This window comes from Neovison vison, chromosome 3 (assembly GCF_020171115.1).
Source record: "Neovison vison isolate M4711 chromosome 3, ASM_NN_V1, whole genome shotgun sequence".
Classification (NCBI taxonomy): domain Eukaryota; kingdom Metazoa; phylum Chordata; class Mammalia; order Carnivora; family Mustelidae; genus Neogale; species Neogale vison.
The window spans coordinates 56,734,850-56,748,292 of record NC_058093.1 but is presented as its reverse complement, the minus strand read 5'-3'; the positions used below and the strand labels follow the sequence as shown (position 1 = coordinate 56,748,292).

At 40.5% G+C, this 13,443-nt stretch overlaps 2 protein-coding genes across 16 annotated transcripts in view; one reads left to right on the top strand and one right to left on the bottom strand.

Annotated features, from left to right (window-relative positions):
* WDSUB1 (WD repeat, sterile alpha motif and U-box domain containing 1) overlaps positions 1-7,546 on the top strand; it is a 46,409-nt gene extending 38,863 nt beyond the window's left edge. For 5 of the 6 annotated variants that reach the window (XM_044242136.1, XM_044242134.1, XM_044242137.1 and 2 more), the window contains exon 11: positions 7,149-7,546. In XM_044242136.1, coding sequence (XP_044098071.1) covers positions 7,149-7,306 — 158 coding nt within the window. In that variant the 3' untranslated portion in view covers positions 7,307-7,546. Of the gene's footprint in view, positions 1-782; positions 1,082-7,148 lie in introns of those variants that run through there. The other variant, XM_044242132.1, reaches the window with a different exon arrangement.
* A 2,468-nt stretch (positions 7,547-10,014) lies between these two features.
* Positions 10,015-13,443, bottom strand: part of TANC1 (tetratricopeptide repeat, ankyrin repeat and coiled-coil containing 1) — a 235,339-nt gene continuing 231,910 nt past the window's right edge. For all 10 annotated transcript variants that reach the window (XM_044242126.1, XM_044242124.1, XM_044242121.1 and 7 more), the window contains one exon: positions 10,015-13,120. In XM_044242126.1, the coding sequence (XP_044098061.1) occupies positions 11,689-13,120 (1,432 nt within the window). In that variant the 3' untranslated portion in view covers positions 10,015-11,688. The remainder of the gene's footprint in view (positions 13,121-13,443) is intronic.

Sequence of the window (13,443 nt, the reverse complement as noted above, 5' to 3'; positions counted from 1 at the left end):
GTGGATGAACCTTGGAAATGTTCTGCTAAGTGCAAGAAGCCAGACACCAAAGGCCACACAGTGTATGATTCTATTTACAGGAAGTGTCCAGAACAGGCAGATGTAGAAAGAAAGTAGATTTGTGGTTGCCAGGAGAGGGGAGAGTGAATGTTCTGGGGTACAGGGTTTCTTTATGGAGTAATAAAAATTGGTATAATTCAGAGTTGTACAACATCACCATTAAGAATCTGAATTGTAGGGGTGCCTGGGTGCTCAGTGCGTTAAAGCCTCTGCCTTCGGCTTAGGTCATGATCCTAGGGTCCTGGGATCGAGCCCCTCATCAGGCTCTCTGGTCAGCAGGAACCCTGCTTCCCCCTCGCTCTCTGCCTGCCTCTCTGCCTACTTGTCATCTCTGTCTGACAAATAAATTAAAATTTTTAAAAATCCTAAAAAAAAAAAATCTGAATTGTATAATAAAAAGGGTAGATTTTATGTCAACTGTATCTCAAAAGAGAATGGCACTAACTGTATCTGCAGAAATCATCTACCATCTCTAGGACTCCAGGGAACAAAAGGAAGTTGAGGTTATCAGAACCACCCATGAACCAGAATTTAGGTTTTTAAGAAGGGGTAGCTTCCAGCTGGTCTTTCTAAAGGGGGTAAGGATAAGATAAATTTGGGCAGTACCTTCAAGGAAGCAAAGCAGAAAATCTGCAGAGTATAACCAGCCTCCCCTGCCAGATGAAGGGCCATGGCTAGGCACAACACTGGTAGGAGTCTTCACTGTTTTTTCCTTCTTCTAGAGGAATCCAATTGCAAGATCTACCAAGGAGCCAGCTGTAAAGCCGAAAAGTGGTTTGCATTATCCTGGCTCCAGCATGTGGAGTCCTCCGTATCATGCATGAACTTAGAGCTGAGAGACAATAGCTTAATAAGTCCAATCAGCATTTAGCAAGTCAAATCAAAGAGGAATCAATAGCCCTCATGTGTAAGTGTGTATGTAAACAAAAGCAATTAAAAGTGTAACATTGCCACATGGGACTGAGGGTATTATGCTAAGACAGAGAAGAACAAGTGCCATATGATTTCACTTCTATGTGGAATTTTTAAAAAAGTGAACAAGAAGGAGAACAGACTCACAAATATAGAGAATAAACTGATGGTTGCCAAAAGGGAAGGGGGGTAAGGGAATGGGCAAAATGGTTAGAGGGGGGAAGACATAGGCTTCTACTTGTGGAATAAGTAAGGGGGACAAAAGGTACAGCATAGCAAATATAGTCAAGGATACTGTAATAGCTTTGTATGGTGACAGATGGTAGCTACACACTTGTGAGCATAGCATGATACACAGACTTACCAAATCACTGTGTTGCACACCTAAAACTAACATTGTATGCCAACTTCAATTTAAAAAAGAATGTAAAAGGGCAACTGGATGGCTCAGCCATTAAGTGTCTGCCTTTGGCTCAGGTCATGATCTCAGGGTCCTGGAATTGAGCCCCACATATGGCTCCTGGTTCAGTGGGGAGCCTGCTTCTCCCTTCTGCACTTCCCCTGCTTGTGTTCCCTCACTCTCTGTCAAATAAATAAAATCTTTAAAAAAAAATGTACAACAGAGGACTTAATGTACAAGGTAGTTATGAAGAAAACTATAGAACATCCCTGCAAAGTAAATTTAGAACAAATGGAGAACATACCATGATGACAGGAAGACACAAGGTCAACAAGATGTCACTCTTTCCTAGTGATATAGAAGATGATGATTAACTTCCACTGGGAAAGGCCACCCAACAAATAATCTAGAAAATAGGGTGCCTGGGTGGTTCAGTCCTTAAATGTTTGCCTTTGGCTCAGATCCTGATCCCATGGTCCTGGGATCAAGCCCCACATTGGGTTCCCTGATCAGCAGGAAGCCTGCTTCTCCCTCTCCTACTCCCCCTGCTTGTGTTCCCTCTCTTGCTGTGTCTCTGTCAAATAAATAAATATTTTGAAAAGAGGAGTGTCACTAACCTTATCAGATAATGGAACATGTTTTAAGCCTTTATAAATAACACAGAATGGCACGTGCATAGACAGAACAATGGAAAAAATTTTTTTAAACCCAGAAATTGACTCAAGTGCATTTGGAAATTTAGTGAATGGTAAAAATGGCATATGTTAAATCAGTGGTAACAATAAATATTTAAAAAGTGGTATTCTCACAACTAAATAGCCATATGGGAAAGGGTAACACTGGCTTCATCTTTTACGCTGCACATCTAACTTTCAAATGGATTAGAGATGTAAACATTAAAAAAAAGTCCCAGAAGAAAATGTAGATAAATTCCTTGATAATATGTAAATTATTTTCCTAATTACTTCCTAACCTGGACTCAAAATCCAAGGGAAAGGTGTGGAAAACTAATGAAGTGTTTATATTCCAAAGATATTAAAAATATTCAAGGAATATTAATTTTCAAATGTACAAAAACTAGAAGAGGGAGTATTTCCAAACTCATTTTACAAAAGCAACTTTACCCTGGTAGTAAAACCATATAAGAACACTACAAGAAAATTATGGACCAGTATCCCTATTGAACACCGATGTAAAATTCCTCAGTTTTAGCAACCAAATTCAATACATTAAAAGGATTACACACAGTGATCAAATGGGATTTATTCCAAGGTTTCAAGGATGGTTCAACCTCTGTAAATCAACATGATATACCACATTAACAAAAGGAAGGATAAAAATCCTATCTCAATTGATGCACAAAAAAGCCATTGACAAAATTCAACATCTATTATAAAAGTGCTCAACAAAATGGGTATAGAGGTAATGTACCTCAACATAATAAAGGCCATATAGGACAAGCCCACAGCTAACATCAATGTCAGCAGTGAGAAGCTGACGTCTTTTCCAGTAAGATAAGGAACAAGCAAGAGGACCTACTTTCCTCACTTTTACTTTACATAGTATTAGAAATTCTAGCCTGAGAAGTTAGGCAAAATAAAGTAAAATAAAATGCACCCAATATGCAAAGGAAGTGGTAAAACTGTATTTGTAGATGACATGTTTTTATATATGGAAAACTGTAGAATCCACAAAAAACCTGTTAGAACTAATCAACAAATTCAGCAAAGTTGCAAAATATAAAGTTAATACACAGGAATTTGTTGTATTTCTGTATACTAGTAACAAGCTCTCAGAGAAATTAATACTCCCATTTACAAATGTATCACAAAGAATAAAATACCTAGGAATAAACAACCAAGGAGGTTAAAAAAAAAAAACAAAAACCTGTACACTGAAAACTGGAATATATTAAGAAACTAAAGAATATACAAAGAAATGGAAAGACATGGATTGAAAGAATGTTAAAATATCCATTCTACCCAAAGCAATCTACAGATTCAGTGAAATCCCTGTCAAAATCCCAATGGCATTTTCACAAAAAAATATAGCAGATTTGTATGGAATCACAGAAGATCCTGAATAGCCAAAGCAATCTTAACCAAAAAAGCTGGAGACTTCACAATTCCTGATTTCAAACTACATTACAGAGCTGTAGTATTAAAAGAGTATGGTATGGGCATAAAAACAGATAGAATAGAGTGCCTGGAAATATATCTACACACATATGATAACAAAGGAACCAGGAATATACAATAGGGAAAGGCCTCGTTAGTAAATGGTGCCGGGAAAACAGCAACCATGTGCAAAACAATGAAATGGGACCACTGTCTTACACCATCTACAAAAATTAACTCAGAATGGATTAGAGACATGTAGGACACAAAACCAAAAATCTCCTCTATGAGAGGGGCACCTAGGTGGCTCAGTCGGTTAAGTATCTGCCTCTGGCTCAGGTCATGATCTCAGGGTCCTGGGATTAAGCCGCACATTGGACTACCTGCTCAGCGGGGAGTCTGCTTCTCTCTTTGACCCTCCCCCTTCTCATGCTGTCTCTCTCTAATAGATAAATGCAATCCTTAAATTTAAAAAAACAAACAAACAAAACTCCTAGGAGAAAACATAGTTGGTAAGCCCCTTGATATCTGTCTTGGCCATTATTTTTTTGATGTAACAACAAAAGCAAAAGCAAAAGCAAAAATAAGTGGGACTACATCAAACTAAAGAGCTTAGGCACAGCAAAAGAAACCATCAGCAAAGTGAAAAGGCAGCTTATGAAATTGGAGAGTATTTGCAAATCACATATCGGATAAGGGTTAATGTAATGTCCAAATTATATAAAGAACTCCAACTCAATAGAAAAAAAGAAAAAAGATGGGCAGAGGATGTGAATGTTCATTTTTCCAAAGATGACATACAGATGGTCAACAATCATCAGGGGACTACCAAACCACAATGAGCTGTCACCTCGTAACTGTTAGAAATGGTTATTTTATATATATATATATATATATATATATATATATATATATAAAGTGTTGGTGACAATGTGGAGAAAAGGGAACCCTTATTTGCTGTTTGGGAGGAATGTAAAATGGTGCAACCACTATGGCAAGCAATATGGAGCTTCCTCAATTTAAAAATAGAACTACCTTGTGATCCAGCAATTCCACTTCTGGGTATTTTTTCAGAGGAAGCAAAATCACTAACTTGAAAAGGTATCTGTAGCCCCACATTGATTGCCAGTATTTATACTAGCCCAGACACAGTAACCAGCCTGTCCATTAGTGGTTGGGTGCAAAAAGAGAATGTATATATGCGCCATAGGATATAATTGAGCCTTAAAAAAGGAAATCCTGACATTTGTGCCATCGTGGCTAGACCTTGAGGACATTGTGCTACGTAAAATAAGTCAGAAATAGAGAAATAACCCTATGATCTCATTCACATGTAGCATCTAAGACAAAACACAGAATTCATTGATACAGAGAACAGATGGGTGGTTGCCAGAGGCAGGGATGGGGGAATGGTCAAAGTGTGCAGGTAGTCAATAAAAACCTCCAAGTACGAAATTAGTCTAATTGATACAATGTTCAGCATGGTGACTATAGCAATAATGTATTTTAGAAGGTTGCTAAGGGATTTAATTGAAATCTCGTTGACCCAATTAGTTTGAGGCATACACACAGTGATTGAGCAAGTCTATCCACGATGCCTCACTCACCGCAAACGTCGCCAGCCTCCGTCCCCGTACGCCACTACAAGTCACGGACTGTATTCCCACTGCTGTGCCTTTCATCTCCGTGACTTACTCATGGCTTATGTGGAAGCCTGTATCTCTCTCTCCCTTTCCCTCTTAAAGAAATCTTACAAGTCTCCCATCACAAGAAAAAGGAAAAATTTGTAATTATGAGTGGTGATGCATATTTATGAGAGCTATTGGGATTTCACAATATAGCGAAGAATTATGTTGTGCATCTGAAACTGGTATGTCAATTACATCTCAGTGTTTAAAAAGAAAAAAATCTAAGTAAAGCCTAATAGAAAAATGGCCCCCAAATAGTTAACAGTTCACAGGAAAAAGAAAAGCAATTGGTTCTTAAGCACTTAAAAAGAAATGTTCTATCTTCCTCCAAATAAGCTACCTGATATACTCTAGCATTGTTTATGAGAGACTGGTAAAAATCCAGTTTGACAACATATTCTCTTGGTGAAGCTATTCGGGAAAACACTCATCGATGTAAGTAGCAGGATTAAAAATGGTAGAATTCCTATGGAAGTATTGGCATAGCTAGCAAAATTACATACTTTTTTAAGATCTTATTTATTTACTTGACAGAGATCACAAGTAGGCAGAGAGGCAGGCAGAGCTGAGAGCTTGATGCGGGTCTCGATCCCAGGACCCTGGGATCAGGACCTGAGCTGAAGGCAGAGGCTTTAATCCACTGAGCCACCCAGGCACTCCAAAATTATATACTCTAATCCAGCAGTCCTGCTTCTGGAATCTCCCCCCAAATAAGACTGTCCATTGCAATATCATTTGTAAAAGGCAAAGACGGGAAACCGAGATGTCCATCAGTACATCTGTACAGTGGACCACCTTGGGGGAATAAAAAGGCAAAGGGTATAGTTAAAGCAGGTGCAAAATAGTGCACCATATGCTAGCTCTCTTGTAAGAATGTGTATGCATTGTGTTTACACACGCTTATATTTCCAAGAAGAAACAAAAGGATAAAAATATACATGGTTACCTGTTTGGGATGAGAACAGACTCCTCTGAATGTACCTGTTTTACAGTTTTTACTCTGCAGTCACTTAAATGTTTTACAGAATTAAGTCATGCAAAACAAACCGACCTAAAAATTGAGAGGATAAAAAAGGGAAGCAAATTAACACAATTATATGTCAAGTTGGTAACATAACCGAATGGAAGAATTTTTTTTTTCCAAGTGATTTTCATCAAACACAGTATTTCAGTTAGAAAACCCTAGTGGATCTATTCTTGTTGACACAAAGAGCCAGAAAGAAACCTTAAGTTTCTTTCACAGTCTATGTTAGTCATATATTGACACTGTTAGTTTGAAACTGTTGTATGTTTGTAAATTAAAGCAAATAAATGTGCAAATGTAACGAGGAACTAAGATTTTTCAGTTTAAAGAGGAGCTAAGAGTAAAATAATAAAGTGAAGCAAATACTCATCTTTATATGTGCAGAGGCAAAGATTTTTGCACAAACGTGTATAACAAATCTCAGCCCTTGGCATTTTTTAAAAAATCGTAAATCCCTTTTTATCAAGTCCTTAGTGGGATGAGTTCTATAATCTCTTGGTATCCATTTCCCTGAGTTTTCAGTATGTCAGAAAGTTTGGCTGAGGTATTCCTAAGGCTCTCCTCGTTAGCGATCTTACTTTTCACACAGCTGACAGCTCTAAGGCAGTTCGTCTTCACAACCACGCTCCTCTACCTGGCTCTTTCTTCTTTTCTCCTACTCCTAAATTGTGGACACAACTTTGCTGTAGTTTTTATGTTCAAAATTATCAGTAAAATACTGACACCATTGCAGGTAATTTGTGCAATCTCGATGCATCTTCTAGGGCAGAATTTAAGGTGTGGTGGCAAAAGTATTTTAGGAGTAGTGATACAAGATTACCACTTAAATCACAATAACGTCCTTGGCAGTTGAAGTTGGTATATTCAACTCCTTTTTGCTAATCCGAACCTCCCTTTCCTACACTGCAAATAATTTGTGTGGGGGGGGTTTTGTTTTTTTTTTTTAGATGGCTATTCATATGAAAAGGAAGCAATGGAAAATTGGATCAGCAAAAAGAAACGTACAAGTCCCATGACGAATCTTGTTCTTCCTTCAGTGGTACTGACACCAAACAGGACTTTGAAAATGGCCATCAGCCGATGGCTAGAGACACACCAAAAATAAAATTATTTATACTGTTTATATTCTTCAGTGATCTCGTTTGAATGATTGAAAGGTAAATACGAATCAGGTATTATTAAAAGCAAAACAGAAAGAGTGAATTTAGTTACCTATAAAAACTTTTTCTTTAAATCGTATGGACCAAGTAACATATCTGACTTCTATTTTTACTATAAAAGCCTTTTTGTATTAGTGAAAGAAATCTTAACCTGTAGGAAAATAAAGTTTCACTCTGACTTAAAATTGCAGTGCTCAGATTTATTCTTGCTAGATATAGGTCATGTTCTCATTACAACTACAGATCAGAATAATCTAGAACACAACATTGAAATCCTAGTTAATAGCCATTAATTTGATAACTCTTTGGAATCCTTTTAAAAAGAATTTATAGCAAAACAGTTGCAGTTCTATCACTAAATTGAGAAAGTCGTTTTGAAATGCTTATTTTTTTTTAAAGATTTTATTTATTTATTTGACAGAGAGAGATTACAAGTAGGCAGAGAGGCAGGCAGAGAGAGAGAGGAGGAAGCAGGCTCCCTGCTGAGCAGAGAGCCCGATTCGGGACTCGATCCCAGGACCCTGAGATCATGACCTGAGCCGAAGGCAGAGGCTTAACCCACTGAGCCACCCAGGCGCCCTGAAATGCTTATTAATGAGCAGTTCCGTTGGATTCTAAATTTGCAAGGTGGTAATGATTTTTCCCCACAGTCCAAACCTGTGTAGAAGTTAGATGGAATAAATTATCATGAATATGTCATGCCTTGTTGAAATATAGTAGCAAACCAGCCTCCTTTTAGAGTTCAGAATTCAAGTTATCATGGAACATTCTAAACTAGGGTAATGATATACTTTTACAGAAGAGACTGGTGTTTAACACAACACCCTGATAAGAGTTCCCTCAGCAGAAAACATCAAGTTCACAAAGTTGAGGTGGTAGTGACTTTCCCTACCTGTCCTGAGCTGTGTCCCAGAATGGAAGGCACGTTAGAACCCAGCCATAAGAGCAGGCAGGGCCCAAGACTCTGTGCTTACCCCCCACCCCAAACCCTCTTTTTAGCTGGTCAAAAATTCACTCAGAAATGAGAAAGGAAAAGTGATGTAACTATGTATATAGTCTTTTTCTATATTTTACAAATGTACATCTAATATGCTCTGTGTTCACAGAATTGTGGAAAGCCTAGCTACCACAAAAATCTGCAAATAGCTTATCTTTATAATTGCTGCTTTGTAGAACTTCCATCCTCCTAATGGATTACTAAATTTTATTTCCTTTGTGTCCTAGCTGGGATTTACAGTCTGATTCCACAAGAGGATTTTCTTTTTCATGCCACCCATGCTTCTTACATTCAAGTGAGAACTGGGGGGGGGGGGGTTGGGAACAGGTTTTAGGTGTTTTTTCTATTGTATTCTTTAGAGGAAGTATGGTAACATAATTTTAACAAAAGATTTTTTTTTTTTTAAGTGACACAGCCCACCACTGGGCCAAATATTTTTTGTTTTGATTGACAGACTTATTTTCCGAAGGAGGCGGACTGATTTTTTACATAAAAATTACTAAAAATCATTGACATAATTGATAGAAAACAAAGACAAAAGACCAGTTATCTTTTAAATGTGTTTAAGAAGGCGATTTTCTCTTCTACATTTCACCATCATAGTTTCTTATTAAACAAAATGGTTGAAAACTAAGATGCCAATAATTTTTACTAAAGTGAAGTGCTTCTGTTTATGAATGCAAATAAATCCATAACCAGACAACTCCTCCTCCCTGCCCCCCGACTCAGACACACAAGCAAACCAAATCCAAAACCAGCCAGAGGAAGGGTCCTCCCAAGGCCCCTCCGCTGTCCTCCCCAGGCTGAGCCCTTCACTGAGGACAACACGGGAGCAGTGCTTACCTGCCCGCAGCCCCGTCCCAGGACTGACTCGTGGCTTCCCAAGATGACATCACTCCTTTCTGGGGTAACTGGACCAAGTATCTTTACTAAGACTATATCTAAATCCTAATGTAGTTTATAATAAATTCCAGTAGTCCCACTGGTAGCTTCATATCCAGAGTCATCTAACAATCATCTATAAGCTAAAAACTTATCCCTCCCATCTTTGTTTTGTTTTTAATCTTTAAGTTTAATATACAGCTTTAACAAAGGTCTGCAAAACTTTCTTCAGCCTTGCTAACAATAGTCATACCCAGACACGAACCTGAAGGAGTCCTAGGGGACACCCTGGCTTAAGACTCCCCATCAGGGTTTTATCACAATACAGCCCAGTTTGATGTTCACTTTCATTCCCCCTGCTTGGAGACAGAACTGTGTGGGTATAAAGACAAATGCATCCTTTTAACTGAAAGATTGTATCATCAACACAGTGTTCGGTGTATTGCCAAAGTGAGAGTTACAGTATGAAAGGGCTTCTGTTGCCAGTAAAAACAGACACCAAGATTTCTGGAACATGAAGTACAGAATACTCTTCCTCCTACTGCAGGCAAAAGGACTAATGTTAACCGTGAACATTCTGGAATGTCTTGAAGTTTCTCTTTTTCTGAAATTATTATTCAATGAAATTAAATATGCATCTGGTAGTATTACTATAAACATAGACTTATCACTGTTTCCTTTAAGGCAATAAGATCACCCAGGGTTAAACCGAAGCAGATCGTTGTCATCACGGCAGTCTCTACTTACCCACTGTTTCATTTACTACAAAACAGATTCTATTAATACTCTTTATTCCATATGGAAAAGTACAGTAGTTGTGCAGAAACAAATCTACATAAAGAGTAAGACTTTCACAAATATTAAAGAAAACAATGAACAATAAATAAGCCATAGTAATTATAGCAGAACTCATGGAAAGCCTATAAAAACGAGAGAGCTGTACAAAGTACGCTTACACACTCAGGAACAAATGTTGAAGAATGACACCAGAAGACCTCCTGTTCATACAAAACCATAAGGATGCTCACAAGAACTTCAAGACAACTATTCATTTTTAAAACATTCTGTAAATATAGAACTTCCTTCTCCCCAATTCTAGAAAATAAATTTCACATCCCGACATATAAAACAACTATACTCCCACTTCTCTCAATTTAGCATTTTCACATCCTCCAATAGCACACCATTTTCGTATAAAAATACCTTTAAACCAAGGTTCATTCCTGTACCTTATTTTTACAAAGGAATAATACATCAGTTTGGACTTAGTAGCACCTCAAAGGTGTTCATATAAATGAGATAAAGTGCTGTTACTGGTATACTGTTAACATGCCATAATAACATTGTTCAGTGCAATAACCAGCATGAAGGAAGCTTACCAAGAACATGCAAATATATGAGCTGTTTTATGATTAACTACTTGAAATAGTTATATTTACAAGTCTGAATACAACTTGCCTATCTAATATGTACAACATGTGACTATAAAGTCATGATTGTGTAATGAAACAAAAGCAACGACCAACCATACCTTAAGTATCCAAATCCAATACTGTCCTTAAAGGATGTGGGAACACCTGTTCCAGGAGTGCGATCATTGTTAAAAGCAGTCTGGGAATGAGCTGAGAGCGAATTTACATTATAAACAGTGCTGTATCCTTGGTATTTTAGCCTAAATCCAACTTTAGCCTAAAACCACCAATCATGATTCTAAATGGCTTACGCTATTTCCAAATGTTAAAAACACCTTGAAGTGGGAATATAGTTCCAAAAAAGGTGCTATAAAAATATTTTTAATGAGAACCATAACATGGAACTAAATGTTTAATCCTCTTAAGGGAATGATTACTCAGGGAGCAATACTTGGATGTTCTCGTATTTTGCTTAGAAAAACAGAAACAAATCAGCTGTATAACATTTATAGTCACATTTATGTTCAGCTAGAAACTTTTATATATTTATGTATAAAAAATTGGAATTTGACTCAATGGAACTGAAACTTGAAAATTCCATCTTTTCCAGAATACATCATCTGGACATTGTGCCATGAGTTAGACCTATCACTAGACATTGACATTCTCTAAGAAATAGTACAATTTTCCCACATAGCAAAGGCTAAGAGAAACGTGATAGAAACCAAACCATTTCACAGAGAGAAGCGTAAATTAATGTCTTCTTGGCATTTTTAAATGTTTAACTGAATATGCATAACTAGTTATAGTTTTTAATTCTGGTTAACATTTTTATTTATGGTGACTCCTAGCTATTTATCAAGGAAATTTTATCCCACATTTTTTGAACGTATCGATGGCACCTGATCTGCCTTCAAGGAAAAAAGAAAAAAAAATACATAGCTGACAGGTAATTTTTCTCGTGAAAAACCTTTTAATTACCACCAGGAGCTAGCACACTGTTTTCCCAGTCCCACGTGTGGTTCTCTCTTAAGGCTCACACATTTGACTCTATGAATGATCGCTTTGGTTTGGCTGAAGGGAGGTGACTCCTGTGGGCTTCGTTACTGACGTGAGGCTGCTGTTTAGAGCTGCTCTCCTGATACAGATGAGACACAGTCTTGGCGATCCTGTTATCTTGACAGTGGACTGCCGTTTGGCCCTTCTTCTCTTCTAGCTCCTTCCCCGGCGCCCCATTGTGGACACTGCCACCCAGGGTAGAAACAGAACAGGTTTTGGCTTGGCTAGCGTATCCTCCCGCTTGTTTGAGAGAGGGCTTCTCCGAGTTCAAGGACTGCAGGCCGGCTGCGGAGGTCGCGTTCGTCAGGAGCCCCTCCGGCAGCTGACAGTGCCAGGCGCGGCCGGGGGGATTGCTCTGCTGCTGGAACCTCGCAGTCTTATCCATGATGCCCATGAACGGAGTGTTGCGCGGCCTGTGCTCCGCTGTGCCGCTCTGCACCGGGTTAACAGCCTTGTCTTTAATGCGAACGTCCGGTCCTTGGCCCTTGAAGCCGTCGGAGAAACTGCTGCTTGACGTCAGACTGCTGGTGGAGCTTGACATCTTGATGCTGCCGGACGGAGAGCCAGAGGAGCCCGAGCTCAGGGAAGCGGGATGTCGCCCGTCGCCGCGGCTGGCCAGCCCGCCCTGGTTTAAAGGAGCCACGTCCACAGCAATGGGGGCATGAGACAGAAGCCTCTCCGCAGTTTTTATCTTGCTGGGTAAAGGATAGGCGGCAGCCCCCTCGCCGAGCGGCCGCTGGACGCCGGGGCTGGGGCCCAGCCGCTCTCCGAAATGGCCGGAACCGGCTCCCACGGTCAAAGTACCTGTGCCCTCCAGACGCTGGCTTCTGCCGCCGGCAGGAGCGGCCGCCATCCCCCCCGGCAGAGGGCTCGGGGAAGGAGTCTGAGCGGAGACCTGCATTTTGGTGCTGCCGCTTCGCACGCCCGCCTGCCCGGGCCCCGGACGCTGGCTGGTCTTCACTATCTGCGCCTGCCGCGTGGGCTGCATCACCAGCCCCGGCGGAGCCACGGCCTCCCTCGGCGCCTTCCCGACCCCCGGCCTGTTCTGCGGGGACACCGGCCTGACTCTGGACTGCAAGCCTTCCTGAAGGCTCCGGATGTACGGGGAGGGGACACACGAGGGTGGCTGAGGCCTGGGCGTCGGGGAAACGGACTCTTCCTGGGAGGAAGTTTCTTCTTCTTCGGCTTCCTCGAGATGGAAGTGGTCGTTCAAGCCCGGGGTCGGGGTGTCCTCTTCGTTATCCGAGTCATTGGGTGGCGCTGGTGGTGGGCCCTGCTGTTTCTGCTGTTGGCTCCTCTGCACTTGCTTGCATTCCTCCTCCACACGGGCCAGGAGCCTCTTGATTTCCTGATTGGTGGGACACAGTTTCACAGCTTCCCGTAGGTCAGCCAGGGCCGCCGCAAACTGCCTTTATGGCAAAACAGAAGACGGAGTTACAAGCCAATAGCGTAGGAACATGCTCTGAAGGTCACTGTTCATAAAGAGCTCTGCTAACAAGAACGAGCCTGGAACACCGACCAGGGTGGACAGGAGCCATTCTGCACTAGCTTAGAGCTACTCAGCCACGTGGGAGCGAATTCTGACCCACACCTGCACCTTGCCAGGGGTCCCCTGTCTCTGTAAACACCACTGGGCCGGGAGCGGGAACAGGCATAAACCAGTGGGGGTCGGAATCTTTCTTCACTACCACCTCTCACGCCGTCCATCTCTAACCTAAAACTCCTACAGACC